The sequence below is a fragment of the Crocodylus porosus genome, unplaced genomic scaffold (assembly GCF_001723895.1).
Source record: "Crocodylus porosus isolate Cpor-Errol unplaced genomic scaffold, CroPor_comp1, whole genome shotgun sequence".
Taxonomy (NCBI): Eukaryota; Metazoa; Chordata; order Crocodylia; family Crocodylidae; genus Crocodylus; species Crocodylus porosus.
The window spans coordinates 17,431,755-17,454,190 of record NW_017728951.1 but is presented as its reverse complement, the minus strand read 5'-3'; the positions used below and the strand labels follow the sequence as shown (position 1 = coordinate 17,454,190).

The following is a 22,436-nucleotide window of genomic DNA, read 5'->3' as shown; positions in this document are numbered from 1 at the left end:
TGTATTATGTATGAAACAGCTACAGGGGGGGCAATACACATTTCTTGGGAACTTTGCTAAAGGTGCAATATTTAAATAGAGATGAGCGCAATATTTAAATAGAGAAATTCCCCAGAGGGGGGAATATTTAAATAGAAATACCCCAGAGGGGGGAATATTTAAATAGAAATTTCCAGAGGATCCCAAGGGCCACAAACTTTGGTAGATTTCAAATCTAGATCCAAACTTTGCAGCTTGGGCCCACTTGGACATCAAAAGAAAGTTAAGAAATGTAAAAATGGAGTGAGATTACTCCACAGGAAGGTACATGAAACAAAAGGTATTTTGGAACTGAAACAGGGAAACCCACAATCACAGTAAAGTTTGGAATAAACCTTGGATTCTTCCAAGTCTGTGGTAAAACACATCAAGATGTGAAAACTGTACGGAGCCTGTTCCAATAGGAACACAGAAGTTTGCAACTTTTTCAGACTTTATCACCCTCCTTTGATTCTAGCTACAATCAGCATCATCAAACAACATCATCACGTTATCAGCATGATGTACCTTACAAGATTTGATTCAAAGTTCTGTGCATTAAATTGGGCCCTCGAAATGAAGCATTGGCTGCTTGATATAATCAGACATTTTCAGCCCACTACTACTAGCAAACTTTCATTCTGCACTGATCCTTCTTCAGTGACCCCGATTTAAAAAATGCAGTTACTACTGAATATGATCTGGTGTGCCAACCATTGTTATTGCTCAGTAGTGCTGAGCAGGGCATCATTGCATGACTCCACTGTTTAAAAGCTGATGGTCAAGATTTGATACATCAATCTATTGTGAAAATTTAGCATATCTATATCAGTACATTATCTACATATCTTTTAGAACCACATTTAAAAATACATTATGCATGTGTATGTACTAGAACAATTTTATACATCTATTTCATTGGAAACCTCCAGCAGTACATGCATTTGCCTATTTTGTACATACAACCGTATTATTTCAAAACACTTCTGAAAACGCCACCTTTAACAATTCATAACTTCCTAGGTTTTTAATTAGGAGAATCTCCTTGGTGGATACTTGCTTAAGATTTCAAAAATGACTAGTGATTTTGTGTGCTCCACCTGCGACGCCTTAAAGGATTCTTATTTTTTTAACAGTGGATGTTTCATTCTGAAAGCCAGGCCCCTTTAACAAGCCTACCTACAGTCAGGATAATTAGTGACTTTTAAAAATGTCAGCAATTATTCTTGTTTCCAATATGTGTTATTTTCCCTCAAACAAAAAAGAACCACCCTGAATAGCAGGATTCACTGAAGCAAATAGCAGATTATTTTCAAATACATACACATATGTCCACATTTACATATTAAAAGGAAAAAAAGTCAGCAATATATGACACATCCATAAAATACACTAGTTGATATTACATATGTTGATGACAGAACAATCACCAGGAATGGAGGTTTTAAAATTTGCAGCTACTTTTCAAAGCTATAGGTAGAGAAACAGCTTCTTATTTCCACAGGGAAGTGATATAATAAGAAAACAAACTGCTTCTAGATATAAAGCAATTTCCCTTACCAGGTCTGTGAAAATGCTGAGGGGAGCGTGACATTGTGGGTGTGTAGCTGTGACGACTGTATACAGGAGAACTGATAGAGCCTTGGCTAGTTGACCTGTGAATCATTCGATCCCGAACATCCTGATAACCCTGGAAAGTAAGAAGCATTAGATGAATTAATTACAAAAAATTAAATGAACTCCACACATTTTTCCAATTGCATATGGCTTTCAAAGACCTGAAGAGAGCAACAGAACATCTTTCCAGGTTCTAGCCTATTATCATACAGTGTTAATTTCTTGTCCATTAGTTTTCACATATGAACGACTGCTGCTCATACAATCCAATCCATTATGTCTAAGTGTTAAAATCTGGGGCCTCCAAATTCTATGCATCCTGCAGACTGAATTCTGTTGAGCAACACTTAATCAAACTTAAAACTTAATCCTAATCTTTCAAGTCACTAATAATTTGTGTACCTGAATTTCCCAGGACTCCTTAAGAGGACTTGTTTTTCAGAGGGCATGCCTACACTGGAGACAGTGGTACACTGTGGCTGCAGCCACCTATCCCACAGCAGGGCAGAGGGGAAAGGGGTACTCATGCATCACCAGCGCTACCCACACAGTGGCCATGCCTTTCGGGAGGGCGAATCCTGGTCCACATGTAGTCCACATGCTGGCCATGCCTTTCGGGAGGGTGAATCCTGGGTGCCCTCTCTGCAGCATACGGTTGATAGAGGGTGCAACTCGAGCACTGCACACCAGCACCAAGTGCGACCCCCCCGCTGTGGGGAAGCTGGATAGTCCCAGTGTAGAGAGATACCTATACCTTTACCGACACCGCCACTACCCAGTTTAAAGCTAGCCTGGGTAACTGTTCACTATACTGCAGTCTGATGTGTATGTGTGCCCAGAAAGTACTAAGGCTCCCACCTCTAAAATTCAGACAGCTTTGTTGTGTCTCAGACTGGCACCCCAAAACCAAGGCACCCTAAATCACTAATTACTTTTGAAAATTTGAAATCCTGGTGTCTTGGTTCCTGGCAAAAGCGAAGCAGAGCGGGGCAAACCTTTCCTACAGGAGCACGGCAACTGGGAAGCTCCAAGACCAAAAGCGTGTTCATAAATTTACTGCGTACTTCATAGCATGGGGAAGGCAGGACACCTTTCACTTTAAAAAAACTGGACTAGCTGGTCACCATACCTATGTACAGCAGTAACCATTAAAACTGACAAATGCCTTTCCAAGTATGTCACATCGCTATGATGTTTAAGAGTATTGCCCTAGCCTAGGGGAATACTGTAGAAATGTTTCCTTCAAGCATAAGCAAAACTCACACAGATCCCAACAGTAACCACTGCAGGCTCAGGGCCAGACCTTTGGCTGCTGTAAATAAGCACAGTTCCTGGGGCTCCAGCCTTGATCTACATATCACAATAAAGATAAGTTTGCAGACATCACATCCCGTGGTACCATCACTCTCCATATAACCTGCCAGTCAGCATGAAATACCCTCTATTCTTCTGATTTTCTTGGTCTTTTAATACTCATGCTATGTAAACAGAAAATGGAAATAGGCATCAAGCTGCCTAGGACCATCAGTAACTCCACTTCCTGGTATCAACTGTTCCAGCAGCGGTGACACACTGCCCCGGGAGGGTTCAATCAAACTTACTTCTGCAGACGGTGTAGGAGACAGCGTCCTTGGAGACTGTAGGAGGCAAAGGAGAGAAGGTTACAGAAACAACACGTCTCCTGCCTTGCCAGCAAATGCTAATCCAAACAGCCCCAGAGATCTGGCAGTGATGTGGTATCTAGCTCTAAAGCTGTGGTTTCTCCTCACTGCCCAGAGCTTGGTTTCTGAAGTAGTGAAGCAGTTTAGGTTCACGTTACCCAAAAGCAAGTATGATTAATTCACTTAAATATCCTGAAACAGCATCTTTGAAACATCTAACTAGGGCAGTAATCGAAATGTAGCTGCAAAGGCGACGAGAAAAAAGGGCTATTAATTTAATAACTGTGCTTATGTGGAAAGCTTCACAATGGCAATTAAATGCATTTTAACTCAGGGCTCTGAGTGGGAAACAGAAATGCAGGACAATCTCCTAAACAGCTGCACACTGGCAATTGCCCTCCTACCTCCAAAGCCGTGTGTGTGTGTAAAATGAAGAAACAGTTAATATTTAATCATACTTATTTTATAGTGATTCATGCATGCATGCATCATATTTCTCAGCACCTTGCTTTGGAAGAGCTGCTAACATCACCCAGCAAGGTGGAGGCAATGGTATCATTTTCATTAAACTGATAGGGAAAGTTTTTCTAAAGTATTGCCCAAAGTCATCTATAGAGTTGGGAACCCAGCTGGGAATAGGAGTCCTACCTGATTTCCAGCACAAGAAATTCTCCTCCTCCAAATATCAGAATTTTAAATATTTCTCGTATGTAGTGAACACTAGAATTATTCATTTGATTGCCATACTAAATCCGGTGATGGCTGGTGCTCCTAAGGAATACTATAGTTATTGCAAAACAATTCTACTTTTAAAACAGTGCGTCAGAAATAAAATAGCTGTTCTGGCCTAACTACTGCTAATATGGTGACAGCAGTAGAAAATGTACACAGAATTTCTGATGGCAAATGGATCTATCAATTCCTTGTGCATATGCCAAACATGCACATCATCTGTACAGCAGGCTGCGCTGTCCTCCATGTCCTACACACTCTGTAGTGCAAGACTATCACCTCCAGAGGAGATGGCCTTGCTGCGAATGCAAAGTATGTGAAGACAGGACCAATTTTTTGGCTTGAGTGCAAGAGATTTCACCATGTGCAATTTATCACATGGCTTTGTTAGACCACTTTTAACCACAGAGGAGCCCTTCTAAGTTTACAAAAATCCTGAAACACCAAATCACCATGTCAGCACATATTTTAGAGCATGACCTATACAAGTTTTACTACTTGCATATATATACTTGCATATAATCACAAAACATTTTGCAGATTAGCCTCCAAAACAACTGTTTAACTGTAAGCTAAAATTCTTCAACTATCCACATAAAACAAAGTCCTATGCTTGTTTTTGTTTCTGTTTTTTGGTTTTTTGAAGACTGAATTTGGTCCTTGACTTGCAAATAAACATTATCCGCTGATCCGATCTGGAAAGTTGGAGTCAGTTTCTACTGGAAAATATAATTAAATGACTGGAGGCTGGGAAGATAACATAAGAAGCGACTTCCCTTACATCTATTCTACATGTGCCAGTGCTGGGTAAATGGTCCCACCATGTTTTCTATGGCTTTGAAGAGAGGGAACCGCACCCATTTCTTCATTCACTGGTGAACTGCCATATCTGAAACCCTGAGTCTGTCAAGGAAAATTTAGCTCATCATATTTGGTTGGGACATTGAAAGGGCTCTTTAAAAAAAATCAACATAGAAGACTTCCAATTCCTCAGCAACATTTTTAGGGATGTTTAGGAGGTATATTTAGAAGGAAAAAAACAAAGTCCAGCAGGAGCAAACCAGTGAACACAGAAAGCAGTGATTTCAAAACTAAAATCCTGCTTAAAAGCCCCCCACACATACACACACAATGGGAATTAAATTCCCTTCCCATTCAACTCAGTGATCAAACTCTCATTCATTTTAGTAGGCTTAAGAGTTCATCCTCAAATCCTTGAAACCAAAGGTTTAACTTTACAGTCCTTGAGTGCTTTGCTGGATCAGGGCATGTTACCTTATGTCACACTGGCATGTGCCATTTTACTGGCAGCATAATTATTGTTTCAGGATTTCTGGGCTTGACCCTGTGGCAGGACTCCCAAAAGAGCTTTCTTTTCTTCAGAACTGCAGGAATGATCTCCCCCCGTTCAGAGCAAAAGCCAGGTTAAAGAAACTGCAATTGCAATGGCAGCAGCAGAGTAAACAGTTGAAATACAAGGAATTCGGAGGAAATGAAACCTTCCACAGTATTTACGCTCCAAAAGCTACAACATCCAACTCCATCGGGGATCAGAATACGACGATGGGGCAGAATCTAACAATGGGCAGATTTCAAATACATTCAACATCTGGAATAACTGCCAACCTTTCAAAAGTCAGCCCAGCTTGCCTAACATTTCTCCCAAATGTAAAGCTGGACAAATAAAAGGTATCGCTTAACAAATCTTTCTTCTAGAAAGTTAACTGACAGCCTCTGGGCAACATGCTGTTTTATCATCACTTCACATTACACAACTTACTCCTCACTCGACTCCTGCTTTGTTAAAAACTGCCTCACTCCATCGTATCCTTAGGCTAACCTAACCGTGCTAGTCGTATTCACTGAAGTGCTAGGTTGTTGGGCTCCACTAGATGGTGCCACTTAAAAACGTTTTTCATCGCACACTTCTAAACCAGCAATTTAGGGATTTATCAAGGAACAAACTGAGCAGATTACAGGGAGAAGCTATTATAGCCATTTGTGAAATGCTTAAAAGGAAGAAAGTCTAATGCTGTCCTATCCATCTTTCTCTTCTTAATTCACCTTGCAAGTTGGGGACTTTTCACTGCAGAGGTATTTTGATATTGCTTTGGAAGCGTTTCTATAAAACAGTCTTCCGAGGGTTCAGACTTTCTGTCTATTAAATACACCCTATGGGCACCTATATACAAGCAGCGAGGCTGCTCCAATGCGCTGCAATTACCTGAGTCCGCTGGAGTGTTGTAATTACCGTGCTCCAGCAGAATCCAGTGTCATGTGTATCAGGATCCCCGTGCAGAAAAAGCTTGTTCGATGAGTTTTAGTTAAAGCACCCCTGCCACCATTTTTCAGCATGGGGATGCTAATACAGGAGATGCTCTGGGTGCTTTAATTAGAACAGCTCTTGGAGTCGCTGTAATTAAAGCACCTCCCCCCCGACTCCCAGAACGTGTGTATAAGTGTCCCATGGGCCTGGCAGTTATATCAGGATGCAAGGGAGTGTGGCTCAGGAAATACAATCGCTCCCAAGTCCTCAAGACACTCAGAAGGCATGTGCAGTTTGAAAGACCCATTTAGAGGTGCAGGCTCCCCCCAGCCTCAGCCAGGTACACCTCAAACTGCAGTATGAGGCAAACCATTGGAAGAGGGTGGCATGTAATGAAGAAGCTCCCTGCTCTGTGTTGTAGAAGGTGTTTTTTAACTGGAAACTCCTGCGCTTTGTCTTCTTCAGAAGGGTGTGGGACTTCTCTATTTGAGTTGTCGATGGATGAGGTTTGGAAGTTCCTGCCCGGATCTCTTGTGATGCTCAGAAACAACCAAGCAAATAAGCAAACCCAGTGCATCTAATGGCTGGCTTAGTTCTCCCTGTGTCCCTATTTCCACCTGGAACCACAGAGAAAGCAAGGGACAAAGCAACTGCACAGGGGAAGGCTGAAATAGCCTGTCACCAATTCTACTCTTGTACAACTTTTCTGTCTGAGCTGGAGGGGATTATCAAAGGCTCTCAACATTCAGGGCCATCTGTACCCAGCCAGCTTTGCACTGATACAGGTGTGTGTCAAGGGGTCAGTGGGGTTGAAGGTGGGGGAAGTGATTTATATCCTGAGAGCCAAGGATGCTCGAACCCCTCTTGATTTTCAGTAGCCATCCGCTCTGCTTCTTTGGAAATCTAACTCTTGCTTCACTTTAGTGCCTAACGGGGACCGAGCTCTTGAGAATCTGGCTCTACTGAACGTTTCATCCAAGGCTCACGGACATCAATTCAAAACTCTTTTTAATTCCAGTGGTGCAGGATCAGGGCTACACAAAGGTACAGCTTGTATGCAACACTGGTAATGGTCAAGGTGGCTATTTTGGGGATTCTTTGGCTAATGGGAACTGGATTTGATGGCCCAGGAGGCCCCTCCAGTCCTATGCAACACATTTCTGAAAGGATGCAATGGGCTCATGACTGGTTACCAAAATAAACCTTTCCAGGGAATACCACAAGGGGAAAAGGAAAGGGTGTGTGTTAAATGTCAAGTCAAACAGCAAGAACTTATAAATTATGTAGCCAGGAGTGCACAATGTAAGAAATGAGTTGAGCTTCATCTGAAGAGCTTTTGTTGAGTGTAGATTTTAGTGTAAAATACATGAATCACTCCCAAATCTTAAAGTCAATTTTGTGGCATGTTTAATCATTACTCAGCAAGATAAATATTTACAAAGGTGGCTGTTATTAGTATTGTTTGCAAGTACAATGTAGTTCAAAACCCTGACTGGTGATGAAGGTGTTCTCATTACACAGAAGATATCTCCAAATATATTTATTGTGCCCAAGGCTTATAACAGGACATGGCAAATAAGGTCTATGTACACTGCTTGTCAGCATGCCAAATTTGTGTTTAAAAGCAGTATTGATGATAGAGTGGAAATCACTCCCTTCTTAGGGCCAGATTTTGTGGTCCTTAACTGAGTACAATTTTTATCTGGAGTTAATGGTAGCTACACAATATTAAAAACCAAAATCTTTGGTGTCTGAGTAAATGTCAGTAAGCTGAGCTCCTTGGCACCTCTCAGTGTCAATAAATGTGTAAAAAGATAAGAGTTTAAAGTATAAACTAATCAATTTCTGTCCCCCATCCCTCTTCACATAACATTTACTGAAGACTAAATCAGACACAAACCCTGTGCAAGTCACTCCACTCACAGGGGCTTATTACAAAAAGATGTGAACACTGCAGTCCCACATTGCTAATTTTTTCTCATATACAGCACTGCCTGGCATATAATATGGAACTTGTTTTTGAAAGGGAGAATAAAGAACAAAAGATCTTTCCAGAGTTATGCATGCATAGAGCAGGGACAGAGTTTGATCGTCAGCTAACTTGCCCTTCCTTTCTTGCTTAACTGAAGCTGAAACTAGAGGTGCACTGATACGTTGGTCCTATATTGGATCAGAACCGATATAAGGAAAATTGACGGTATCAGCAATTGCCTTTTTGGCTGATATGGCCGATCACGTTGCCAATAAATTCCTCGCACAGCCACAATGCAGCGCGCGAGCAGCCATGAGCACAACCCCTCAACGTGGAGAGTAGCCGCGTCCAGCTGGTAAGTCTGTTGTGAGGGAAGGGGCATGGTGGGGGGACAGATCGAGGCCCCTGCGGTGAGGGAGGGAGTGGGGCTGCGGCAGGGGAAGGCACTACATAGCTGGGGCAGGGCACGGGATGGAGCCGTGGCTCATCCGGGTGGTGCAGGGGTGGCTCCCACTGCTGCATGCACCCTGGGGGGGCCATGGGAGGCTTGTGCCCCCAGATCTGCATGTGGGGCAAGGGCAGGCTAGTGCTGTCGCCTGGGGCCGGGGGCAGCACCAGGCTCTTCCCAGCAGGGTGGCTGAGCTGGGCTGCCTTTGGAGCAGGCGGCAGTGGCACTGGGAGGGGGGCTACAGTGAATTTTGGGGTGGCTGAAGCCCCCCCATCCTGTCCCCCATAGCCCCCTTCCCAGCGGAAGGCCTCTCTCAGAGAGGCTGCATGTTGGCTATAGCCAAGGCTGGAGACTTTGGCTGGGTAAGCCAATGCTCTTGCTGGGACCAAAGCTGCATATTCCTGACTAGAGGGTCTTGCCCCTCCACTCAGGGTCAGATCGATCGCCATATTTAGGGTCAGGAATGAATTCTACCCCATGTTCAGATTGGTACAGACTGTGTGGATTTCTGCCTTCCTTTGTAGCAAGGAGTGTGGCCCTCTACCTGGGATTTCTTCAGCATATATTGACAACCTTTTATAGAAGCAGGACATTGGAGGCCATGGTTCCTCTGCTTTACTTGTGGCAGGTTAGGGTGTTAGGTCTGTGTTGTCTCAGGGTTGATGGTAGTCTTATGTAGAGTTTTGATTATGAATTATTTAGGATGGTTTGGATAGGGATGATCCTACCTCAGGCAAGGGGTTGAAATAGATGACCTCTGGAGAGCCTTTCTTCTCTATGATCCTATGACCAGTGCCTCCCTCTTGATCAAACCCTCACTTCCACCCAGTGTACCTAGCAAAACACCCTGGGGCATTCACTTTTCCCATCAGATGAGGATGAGACCATCCCACTCCCATTTCATAGCCACCAAATGCTCTGGTATTCTTTTGGAATAGCCTGTTCCACCAGGAATACCAGCTTCTTAAGGTGAAGAACTTAGTAAATGACACTGCATCGGATCTGAATTTGTCTCATGTAACCATCAAATACTGAATATAAGGTATTGAGTCGTATTGAGAAAGGACCCCTTCCCTTTGTGAGCTGCTAGTATTAGAGAAGGTAAGAAATGGAGGGGAGCCATCTACCTACATCTGTAGCTGCCCACACATCGCAACTCAAAGCTTCAGTCAATGTTACGGTTCCTTCTTTCAAACATGGGCAAGAGAAATGAAAAGCGCTTTTAATCACAGCGACAGCCACGTTGAAGAGTATCAGTTATAGAGTCTGGAGACACAGCTGGCTTTGAATCACAGAAGGGGTCATACGAGGATTTCCTTACCTCTCCAAGACTCTGTCTCTCTTGCCTGTCCTCGTAGGCGGAGGTGTAGAACGGTTCGTAAGTAATTAGGTCTGGACGTTCAATGTCGTAAATGGCCTTGACTTTGGGAATGGCAGCTAAATCCTTGTAATCAAGGATCTCATTGTCTACTTTTGCCTGAAGGTCAAAGACAGAAAATAAATGAAGAGACACGAATGCACCAGTAACTTCTATTTTGCACGCTTTATGCTCTGGGGGAACTGACTTTCATAATGCAGTTAGGGAAAATCCTTTGCTGTCGCTCCATTTATGTACGCAGCAACTGTTTGTTCTTCACCAGCATATGTGAAGAACAAAGTGTTTTTTATCTTAAGAATCTAACAGTTTAAATAGACTGCACCCTTTGCGGTGTCTTCAAAACTACCTACCATCTATCTGCATCCATGTCTAGCAACCATCACCTCATATTCAGCAGCTGTGGCTAAGATAGCCGCAGCTCGCTAGCAAAATGTGACAAACTCTTTGCCAGGCAGGACAGACATTCAGTTTGGTTATGCCACTATGTGGGCAAGTTTCTGTCTAATGCAAGGGTGGAAACCTGAACCTGGAAGCAGGCTCCAAAAAGAGCTGTTTGCATACGAACATGAAGATGAAGCTGCTGTAGCGGGGAGAGGGATTAGAGGGGCAGCAGTTTGCTTGTTTATCTATTTCTTTTGATGTTGCTGAAATTTAAAAATCAATCGTTTCAAGTTCTTGCTTGTTCTATGCAAACAGCTTTGATTATTAAAACTGAAAGCGCTTCAGGCGTCTGATTTTGTTTTTACCTCATGATTTCTTTGGCTCACTTCATGAGGCTGGTCATCTTTCTACCTACATCCAGTCCCCTAGGCTGATATTTACAATTTTCAGAGCTGGTTTCCAGGGCAGTTTTCCATGCCAAATAGATACTAAATGCTACACTTTAAAATCGTATGAGGTTAAATACCTGAAACAACTAAAAAAAATTAACTACCTTTGATCAGTTTGGCTTTGTCTCCCTGGCTTTTCTTCACTCTACTTCCCCCCCTCCCCTCCCCTGCTCTACCTTTGGTTTTCCTAATTTCTACCTATCTCCGTTCTCACTGACATCCTGCCACACTTTGAGCTTTTGTTCCTTGGAGTCTCAGGACAACAGAGACTCCCTCTGCCTGACGAAGGGTGATTGCACATCAAAGTTTGTCAAGAACTTTTTTCCAACTACCCAGTTGGCCTAATAAAAGAGATCACATCTACTCAAAGATCCTTGCCTGATTATGTCCTTAGACCAGGGGTGGGAAAAATGTGGCTCATGGGCCAGATGCAGCCAGCCAAGCTATTCTACCTGGCCCGCGAGGCCCCTAAAATTTTTAGAAAATTAATATTAATTTCCTCGGCTGCCTGTCATGCGGCCCTTGATGGCTTGCCAAAACTCAGTAAGCAGCCCTCCACCCAAAATAATTGCCTGCCCCTGCCTTAGACCAACTTGGCTACAACCAAAAATCCAGCTTTGTCTCCCTGGCTGCCATACAATGAGCTAAGGAAATTTAACCCTTAATACTTCCTATACACATAAATGAATATAATTTTATATACATATCTACATCATTAATCTAAATCTAAATGCTCTATATAAAATGTATAATTATACACATGGATGCATAATTACATCTGTAACAAATTTGTGTGTGTTTGTGTGTATACACACACACATATACATGCACTCAGGTCTATGATATGAACAAGTGTATATACACATATTCATTTCTGAGCTGAGGATGTCTGGACAACTTTAACTAGTACAAGTTAAAACAGACACTTGTATAATGCTTGCAGCAGAGCAGGAATACATCAGATGGGCCTAAGCCTGCACGGTGAGGCTGTGCTGTGTGACAAGAGGCAAGATTCATAAACTGTCCGAGGGGTATGAAGCAGCACATTGTCAGCAGGATGGCAGTGCTCCAGAACTTCTTTCATGGTTTAAAATCAGCAGTGTGTAATAGCTTTAATTTACTGACTGCTTCTTCTGTAGTTCAAAGGCATTGAAAAACTAGAGTTGACTTGTATAAGAACTGGCCTGCTGGACCCCTTGCTCAGTTTTTCCATGTTTTTACATGAGCCATCAGTTGGTTTGTATCTGATATAGTTGAAAAGTTCAAGTGTAGCATGTTCTCTATTATCCTGCTCTCCCCTGATTTCCTCCCCAGTATTGCCTTTACAAACAGCCCCTTTCTTCAGCTAGGAATTTAAATAGCATAGAGCAGGAAGGCAATGCCTTTTGGACCAAAGGACTTCCTCTAGCTAGAAAAGGAAGAAGGTGAACCCTTCAGATGCCCGAGAAAGCTTAATAAAAACAGGGAAAAACTAAAGTAGATTTAAAACATCTGGGCCAATTCTAAACTGTTGAGTCCATCTCCAATTACTTTACCATAAGATCAAAAACTACAAACCTAAGACTCCAACAAGGGTTCATCAGGAATGCAATAGGAAGGTGTCCTGCTACTCTCTGATTGTGAAGCACATGCAAATGAAGTGGCACAATGAAAATGCTAGTGATGGTCCCATGTTTATCTTGGAAAGCATAACAACTGAAACATGCTCAACCCCATTTTCCTTTCTTTTAAAACAAAATCTTCAAAAACCAAAATTCCTGATCTCTTCACCTGTAGGTATTTAGGAGGCAAAGCTTTGCTTCACCAGAATCTCCATGAGCTCTATAGGAGATGATAAATCCCCAGGGCAGCAGGCAGGAAAGCGCAGTAACATCCTATATAGCGGGTGCATCTACTTGTGCAATTAATGGGACATGATAAACTCTGGGGCAGTTTGTGCTGGAGTGACCTGCTCCTGGAAGCAGCATCTACATGTGCACCTGGGACAGCAACACTTTGAGCCAGGGCAGAGCAGGCCTTGGCCGGCAGCAGCCTTAAGGGGTCAGTACCAGGTTCCCAGTGGTAGTATCACGTGGCGAAGGGCTGGCTGGGGCATGAGAGTCACTGTGTGCCTAGGCAGCTGGCTGAGTGCAATTTCCGCCCTTGGTCACTCTCTACAAGTGCATTTCAGCATAGTACATACTCTGCTGTAAGATAGTACTGTCCCCAGCAGTACTATCCTATGGCAAAGTTAATTAGTTTACTGAACCCTAATACCAGCATATGTGTAGGGGGTGATGTTTTATTGCGGAGCTAATTAACCAACCCTCAGGAAAGTGCACACCCAGATGTACCCAGGGAGCCTTAAGTTTGACACACCAGGAAAAATGGCATGGCTGTCATATCATTTGCAACTTAAAAAAAAAAATAACATTCTCCAAAGACAGCATGGTTTCAAAAGGTGCGATCCCTACTAAACAATTTGTCCTAGTATAACTACATAGGACCTATTACTAGTTAACCACTTTAAAAGATGTGCACATATCAGCTGTTACTACCTGTTATATCTCATGAACCTGTACTGATACAAAGGTAGCTAAACTGCCCTAACTTTGACCCTGAATGAAGCAAGATTGAAGTTGGATAGGTTTTGTTATGTTTGTATCACTACAAAATCATGAAGATGTAGCAGTTATATTGTAACAGCTTATACCGATAACATGTGGTTACAACTTTTCCATCGGTCTATACCCACAGAGGGGAATGATTTTTTACTAACATAGTTATCCTGATGCGAAATCCTGGAATGAAGTCTGTTACATCAGAATAAGGGTATCTTTTATTAGTGTATCTTATTTTACTTCCCAAACCAGGATATGCTAAGCCCATTACTTAACTAGGGGAATAATGGCCTATTAACAGGAAATGTTACTTACATAGATAGTATGGCCTGGTGAGCCAGGAATACTGGAACCTGGTCTGGAATAAATACTTTCAGAGGATGTTCTTGTTGGCTGAAAAACAAATATTCACTTGTAAGAGTCCCGCTGCGGCCACAGCCCTGATAATCTAGATTATTAAGACACAGAAGGCTTGCCTTCATCCCTGAATGGATTCAAATTGAAAAATGTAAACATACGTTTAAACGTAAATGCAACGAACTCAAGCATTCTAGCAAATTTCCATCTTATGATGCAGCTGTGATTTCTCTTTTAGGAAGGGTTGCGGGAGGAAAAGGGAGTGTTTAAAGGTACACTGTGAAAAGCAAGACTGACTGCGACGGACAAAAAACAATACCCCACTGAGGCATTGTAGTAGCCAGCTACACAGCAATCCAGGTTGATATTGTACACTAATCTCTTATGGTTACACTGAATGGGAAATCAGGCGAAGTCCAACCCTACGGCATACATGCAGACCGCAGAGCAGTCACAGCCACTGGGGTGGGCATGGTTGTGTATCCACGTGATGTGCCATGACGGGGGCGCCTTAGTCACTGCACTTACACCCATGTAAATGACTTGCAAGTAGAGGAACCACAGACTTTCTTACTTGGAACAGCGCCAATAGTTTGTGTAACAGAGTTTTGCTGTTGTCGTTGCAGGTAATAGTCAGGTCCTTCTCGCTCCAGTGACTCTAATGTGTAAGCAACACTTCCTTGCAACTTGAAACCCATGTGGTCACTTATATGCATGTGCTCAATGCAATTCATTGATACATAGATGTTTGGGTCAGAAGGGACCTTAGCAGATCATTGAGTCCAACCCTGGGCAGGCAAGAGCATTGGGGTTAGATGACTCCAGCCAGGTGTATGGCTAGCCTCCTCTTAAAGCCCCCCAGGGTAGGGGAGAGCACCACCTCCCTTGGGTGCCTGTTCCAGATTCTGGCAACTCTCACTGTAAAGGAGTTCTTCCTGATGTTTAACCTAAATCTGCTCTCCGTCAGTTTGTTTCTAGTTATCCCAAAGGGTGCCCTGGTAAACACAGCGTCTCCTATTCCTTGCTGTCCCAACACCCTGATGAATTTGTACATGGCCACAAGATCCCCTCTCAGCTTTCTCTTGCGGAGGCTGAAAGATCCAGGGCCCTCAATCTCTCCTCATGGGGCTCTGCCTGCAGGCCCCTAACCATAGGAATAACCCCACTCTCAACCCTCTCGAGGTTGTCCACGTCCCTCTTGAGGTGCAGTGCCCAAAACTGGACGCAGTACTCCAGCTGCAGAGGGGAAACATCACCTCCCTGTACCTGTCTGTCATGCACCTGCTATGCATGATAAAGTGCAGTTATCTTTACTGATCATTTCATCACACTGACGACTCATGTTCATCTTGGTGTCAACAGTGAATCCAAGATCCCTTTCTGCTGCCGTGCTGCTGAGAAGGTCCTCCCACAGCCTGTAAGCGTGCTGGTGATTCCTTCTCCCTAGATGCAACATCTTGCACTTGTCCTTATTGAACTCCAACCTATTCTGCTCTACCCACTTTTCCAACCTGTCCAGATCCGCCTGGATTCCCTACCGTCTGGTGTATTCACTTTACCCCATAATTTGGTATCATCTGCAAATCTGGACAGAGTGCTTTCCGCGCCCTCATCCAAGTCATTGATGAAGACAGTGAACAGCATTGGTCCAAGGACTGAGCCCTGTGGGACTCTGCTGCCCACATCTTTCCAGGTCGATACCGACCCATCCACCACCACTCTCTGGGTGCAACCCCTAAGCTAATTTGCCACCCACGCGACTGTGTAAACATCTACGTCACAGTCACTCAGTTTATCTATGAGAATATGAGATACCATATTGAAGGCCTTCTTAAAATCCAAGTAGATGACATCTTCCTCAATTCCTGTGTCTAAGCATTTTGTGACCATTTGCAAATTGGGTGCCAGTTTTTGGCACTTCATCAACATCCAACTGACATGACTCTGTGCAGGCAGTTCTGTATGGAGCGAAATTAATTCAGTGTCATTAGGACTGTGTGGTGGGATTCCAAACCTTCATGAATCAGAAAAAACACTTCTTCCAACCCAAAATCTTCCTGATCTCCAAGACCTGTTAATCACTCCTAAGTCTAATATGCAGCATACACAGACTAGACTGTCCTGACCTAAAGATTAATGTGCAATGAGCCTTATCCAGAGCAATGGAAAGACTCACTTTGAAGGGCTGTAGACCAGGGTCAAGATTTCACCTGGAAGAAATCAAAGATCATATTGCCTCCTCCTTGCACCAACTTTCTCTTGAACCAGATGCAAGGAAGCTCTCCACAGCACGAAGCTGCTAGCCAGGTGGTGATTCCCACAGTTTAAGTGCAATGGGGTACTCAAAGCTAATGCCATGAAACAAACTCTCAGTTACTTGTTTCTGCCTCTTGTTGGCTTCTGGCACAGACCGGAGGCAGCAGAGATTGCCCGCTGCAGGGAAACGAGCAACATCTGACAGCCCAGCTTGGAGAACTCGCTCAGGAAATGTCTGCGAAGAACAGAGCGGGGCAAGCAGAGCTTTCTTATCTTGCAGCAGATATTTCCTGAAAGGGGCCTTTCAGCTGAGTGGCAGTCCTTCTCCTGTGGTACTTCTCACTTTCATTTTCCAGACAGCAAGCAACATTTACAAAAAAAAAGCTGGCTGACGAGCATTCTGAGGTCATGCTCCTTCACATCTGCCTCAAGATGCGTTTTGGGAAGTCCGCAAAGGAAACAAGCACACTTGGGGGAGGGCAGAGGCATCAAGGACTTTGAATGTAGACCAAGAAAAGAGAGGTCTCAGATCAAATGCAGCAGGTGACCATGGAAAACAGATGAGGATGCTGAGGGCTAAGCTATAGCCCCACCTTTCTCCATAGTGAGTCTGATCACATTTTCACAACTGGGCCAGAATAGTGCTCCATACCTATTTCTGGAGCCATAAAATCCCACATCCCGAACTGCAGATAAATTGCTGAGATGCCCCAGCTTCCTCCCCTGCATGATGCAACCAGAGGAAAAAAACTGTTTGTGTTAGGGGAAAAATAAAAAGATCTAAGCTGGGGGAAATCTGTTGGCTAATGAGAAACATTCCCTTTCCCTCTCTGACATTTCACACTGCAGCCTGTTTGAGCAGAGTCATATGTAGCAAGTTGCTGCAGTTGCCATGGCAAGTGATTGTTTTTCTCACAACGCATAAGGAACAAGGTTCAGTGTTTGAGGTCCAATTTGGGGCATTTTGCTTGTTACTCACCTTCTAGTTTCTGCCAAATGTTGCTGTTACTTTTTGTTTATTTTTCTAATAAGTACAAACAGATTGTGCCGGTTCAGAGTAGCTGCAATCTCTCTGCCCTTGTCCCACCCTTGGACTGGAACTTGTGAGCATTTCTACACCGAGGGAAAGGGTCTTTTTAATTATTACAGGAGATCAGAAATTGCTGTTCAACAGTTGCTTGGCCCAGACATGCTAGTGTCTTGCAGTACTTTTTCTCTACCTCATCTCCCAGTTTGTTCCCCAGAAATACCTTAGGCAATCAGATGATTTACCTACGGGTGCTTTCACAGTTAAGAAATCTGCTCACCTTGATTTCCAACTGCTCCTTAAACACTTTTGTACAGTTTAGCTTTAAGTACAGGAGTAGCTGGGCTGGCATAAATGGAGGTCAGCTGGAGTACAGTACTTGCAGAAGCATTTCCACAATTAGGAATCACCTCCCATTTCCTCAGTTCTCCCTTTCTTCTGCTCTCAGACCTAACCAAGCATCTGCAAACTCGCTTAAGAGTCGCTATTTGCTAGACCTGGCATCCCTGATGCCCAGTCCTCTCTCTCCTGAGTCCACTGGTTTCAGCATCAATCTGCAGAGACCCTTTCTTGTTATTAGCAACCTGGTTTCATTAGGGGACTTTGCTCTTAGAGTAGGATGTGATCCTGCTCAGCACTGTGTATGCACACTACAAAAAGGCAGCCTGTCCTGAGAAACTTCCTCTAAACGTTTCAGAAACTCTTTATTCAGCAGTTTGGGGCTCTGTTACTCCTTCCCATCCTGTGTCCTGCTACCTCCTGCTAAGACAGAATTTTTTTTGAGAGACCTTCTGCTCATTGTTCTAAGTACCTTCCACATCTCTGCTTACCTACCACGGCCTTGCCTGCCCTTTATTTTTCCTGTTTAAAGTTACACAGGATGGATTTCAACTGCAGCTTCTCTTGCTGTTTCCTAAACATTTCTGACGATGCTACGCAGGAATTCTTCAGGGCTTTGCACCTTCCCCTAAAGGCAGCTGCTTTACAGTCAAAAACATTGTGTGCTGCTTGCTTATCAGACCTACATTAAAGATATTATGATTACTGGAGCCTCGCAGTTCCCCTGACCTAACCTTACTTGCTATATAGTCGGCTCATTTCCCAAGAGGTCTAGAAGAGACCTGTTAACCTGTCAATGATACTGCAGCCCTCAAGGGACGTGCTTCTTTTACTAAACAGCACAGTGCATTATCAGAGTCCCAGGCTCCTCTCTCTGTCCATGATCACCTTTGTATCACAAACACTTTAAGCCAAATTCTCCATCCATGTCAAAATAGCAATCAAGTGTAAGCAGCAAGTTATACAGCAAGTAAATGAAACTGGAAAAGCAGAGTTAAGCATCACTGACTTAGCTTTGGATGTGCAACTATACACTTTTTTTTGGCCTATTTTAATGAAAGTCGACATTATCCTCCTGCTGGTGGTTGCTTTTCCTATTCCAATCACAGCACATGGGTTCCATGTGTTCTGAACCCCCACTGATGGTCAGAGAGATGGGCCCCTGGTGCATGCTCATTTTTGTGCCTCCTGCCATGATATATGTGTATGGTAGGATATGCAATTTTGGGACGAGATCCCAACTGCACCATTACTACTTGCCAGTGATCCCAGACTCCCTCTGTACTGGCAAGCTCCTGCAGCCTGGCATGAACCAATGTGGTCCTGGGGTCAGGACTGACAATCTGCTGAGTGTCAGTCCCAGCCCTGGGGAACCACACTGGAGCCAGTTTGAGACTTGGGGAACACAGGGGAAGTTGTCAACAAAGCCCTGCCATACAGCCAGCATCAGGCAGCATGATGAGGACTCTGACACATGTTCAGTTTAAGGTGCAACTGAAACCAAATACCAAAATGTTACATGTATTCTGTGGACTAATTTTGTAGCTGGTTTCCCATTTTGTCATGCCGTCAGTTGCATGAATATGGGCTAGGTTACTATTTAAGGTTCAATGAATAAAGTTAATTGCTCCTTAAGTGTAATGTCTCCCTAGGACTTTTAGGCTACTTTTGTTGCTCATGAAAATTTTTCACCCAACTGTGGTGCATTATGTACTTCCTCTTGTTTGTCCCTGCAGAACTGGACTGGGATCTTCAATACAAGTTGTCTGCATCTGAAGCAGTCTAAAGCAGCAATACAGTAGGTGCTTCTATTAAGCTCCTTTTTCTGCTATTGTTATAGTCTTTACCCTACTTTTCTAAGAGGGGAAGATCTGTCTCCTCCCCTGTGTCTCTTCTTCTCCCTGAGCACCACTGCGCTGCAAAATTTGGAGTGACTGTACTGAATACTGGAACACTAACAACATACATGAACAAAGAGAAATTCATGCATATCATCAAGTGATCTAAAAGATGGAATCAAATCACAAAGCAGGTATTCATATCATTAAAGTTTTTCATTTCTTCAGAAATCTTTTATTTCTAGTTCCTCTTTTCATGCCTTTGTTTCCAAAGCACAAGGACATCATTCCCTTCATTTGTAGACTAGCAGGAGTAACATCAACTATTGTACTATTTTGATGATGATCCTGTTGGGGTCTCCCCATCCATACCAATGATATCACTCATACATACACCCCAACTTGATCGGCTTCTTTTTTAATATTAGTTTACAAAGCTTAGGCTGATCCATTTGATTTACCTGAATACCAAGGTCATCTCATCATGCATTACACATCATTAAAACAGATCATGTATTTAAAGGAGAAAAAAAAGAGACAGACAGAGCCATCCACATCGTCCAGATGAGGCAATGTGATGGCAGCGGTTCTCTATATTACAGATGATCAGTCATGCTCTATAGGAAGATATGGGGGGCAGGCAAACCAGATCAGAAGTGATCCCATGAACATCTGGACCAAAGGGATGCACTACTATTCTACAGGACACTGCCAGTATTTACAGTACCTGCCTTAGTTTTTTGATCGAGTTCATTATGCAAGGCGGTGACAACAGCTGCAGAAGAAGGAATAAGTTTTCATTCTACAATAGTTACTGAACAACATTTCTAACACAATGAAGGCAAAAGCTCCTTAGGGCAGGAGGCTGATTCTAGACCGTGTATATTTACATACCAACTTCAATTAGCTTTTTCGACTTGCCAGATAGGATTGTGCATTACCAATGCCCTCTGGTGCCCCTCATACAACTCATTACTTTGATCATCTCCTCTAATTCGAGGTTTCTTCAAAGGAGATGAGTTACTTAGGGCCTAGATCCAAACCCCACTGAAATCAAGACTCCCATTAATTTCAGTGGGCTCTGGGGTCAAGCCCTGAGTGTATCTCATTCAGTCTAAGTGGTGGTGCAGATGTGACCCATCAAGAAACAAAATCCTACAGAATTCATTATGCATGTCCATTATTATGACAACTCATGACAATGTTAGGTTTCTCCTTTTAAGTGCATTCATATGGAGCCTCTGATTCTCTCTTCTAAGAATCTGCAATGCATATTGTAGACTCTTACTCCAGCTTTTACCCTAGTGAGTCAGCAACCATTTCAGACCAGATTTTGAGCAGGGGTGGTTTAAAAAACAAATCACACATACACACAAGCTCATAAACAGAAGCAGTGTTTCTCTCCATCCCAAACACAAGGAAAAGAGAGACGTGTCAGTTTGCAGAACTCCTTTTAGCCAGATGTTAGTCACAGCACCAAACTCCTCCTGCAAACGTAGACTTTCCACTGGTGGCAGGGGTAAGTAAGCACTAAAAAAAGAAAGGGTGAAATCCTGGCACCAGTGAAGTTGACAGCTAAACTCCCACTGGCTTCACCAAAGGGCAAGTTTTCACCTACTCCTCTTGAATTTTACTGGCCCTACTGTCTACAGATGTTAATGTGCACACTTCTCTTGACAGCTGGCACTGCGGATTTCAAGGGCTACAGTATACCTGTAACTCAAGATAACCCCCCGCCCCAATCAGCTAGTTTACTATTGTAACTTGCCTTTACAAATTTTTATAAACTGTCGACACCTTTCAATTAAGGTCTCAAGGCAATAGTTATAACAGCAAAAGGCATTTGAATATAATGCATCCACTGTGAGCCCCCATGTTAGCGCTTGCTTGGATGCCCATTGCTGCATTAGGATGAGGACACTGCAGAATCTGATTTATAGAGCGACTGAAATGAGCTCTGCTTGGGAACAGAAACAATATTGTGTCTTTTCTGGCTCATCACAGTCCTGTACAGTTGATGCATACAAAGTGCTCTTTTGGCTTCACCAGGCTACTCCTGTGACTAGAGACTGCAGGATCAGGATGCCTGGTTCTTGGACCCGTCAGAGAAGTGACATAGCACTGCTGTCAGCAATAAACCTGTTACAGACGAGAAAGCCGCTCACTGGTTGGCAGGGTTTGATGTTCCGTACACCAGAGCAGTCATTAATGTCAGCCTGCAGTTTCATCCGAGACATGCTGGATGGTTATAACATTTATCCACTTCTTCTGGCTAAGTGAATATTACATATTTCTCATGGGCGATGTGATTTGAATGACCCGTAGACTGCTTTGCCTCTAGCCTCCAAATCCAAAAAATGTATACCAGTGGTTTAATCTTGAGCATTCACCTTTCTAATGTTCTGATTTCCATCGAGAGGCTGATCTGTCCTGGTGCGTTGACCCATATTTGGTTTAATCAGTCAGGAATTAATAAGACTGAAAGACCAGTTTGCAGAAAAGCACAGACTGTATTTACAAAATGGACTAAAGGAATTGGTGTGGCAGGTGCAAAAGCCACTTACATAATTAAGAATTGCACCTCTCCTGTAACCTTAAGCCCTTGTTCACGGCTATCATTAAACATATACCAGAGTCTCTCAAGCTACTGCAACATTACAATCATCCATTCATTTTCCCTTTCTACCTTTCTCTATGTAAAGGTCTCTGATGGTACTGCAACTGTAACCCCTAAAGTACCAAAAGAGTCATCTCTGGCAACAGGCAGTACGAGGTCTCACAAGTATCTCTCTTCCCAAGAGAACTGCAGCCCCATTTTATAGACCTGCGGTCTGGATAAAGATTGGGTACTTTTCCAAAGCTAGACCAACACTATGCTCTAAGCTTTTGGGTTCAATACTGTGTTGCTTTCCACAGTAGTAAGTGGCATGACCAAAAAAGACAAAATGTATTCTCAACACTTAAAGTCAGAGAAAAATGAAGGGCAAGATTTTTATCCCTTCCCTTCTTTTATCCTTATCCCTTCCCTTCTTTCTTGTATGATGCTTCATGGAAACTTGGTCTTCACTGAGAAAAGTGGAGAAGTGAAGTCTCAGAC

General features: G+C 43.3%; 1 protein-coding gene across 17 annotated transcripts in view; it reads right to left on the bottom strand.

Moving 5' to 3' along the window:
- ABLIM1 (actin binding LIM protein 1) overlaps nucleotides 1-22,436 on the bottom strand; it is a 182,923-nt gene that overhangs the window by 38,000 nt on the left and 122,487 nt on the right. For 11 of the 17 annotated variants that reach the window (XM_019555624.1, XM_019555631.1, XM_019555632.1 and 8 more), the window contains exons 9-13: nucleotides 20,067-20,114; nucleotides 13,838-13,915; nucleotides 10,036-10,191; nucleotides 3,237-3,272; nucleotides 1,579-1,708 (exon numbers count right to left, since the gene is read on the bottom strand). In XM_019555624.1, the coding sequence (XP_019411169.1) occupies nucleotides 1,579-1,708; nucleotides 3,237-3,272; nucleotides 10,036-10,191; nucleotides 13,838-13,915; nucleotides 20,067-20,114 (448 nt within the window). The remainder of the gene's footprint in view (nucleotides 1-1,578; nucleotides 1,709-3,236; nucleotides 3,273-10,035; nucleotides 10,192-13,837; nucleotides 13,916-20,066; nucleotides 20,115-22,436) is intronic. The other 6 variants (XM_019555626.1, XM_019555636.1, XM_019555627.1 and 3 more) reach the window with 1 other exon arrangement.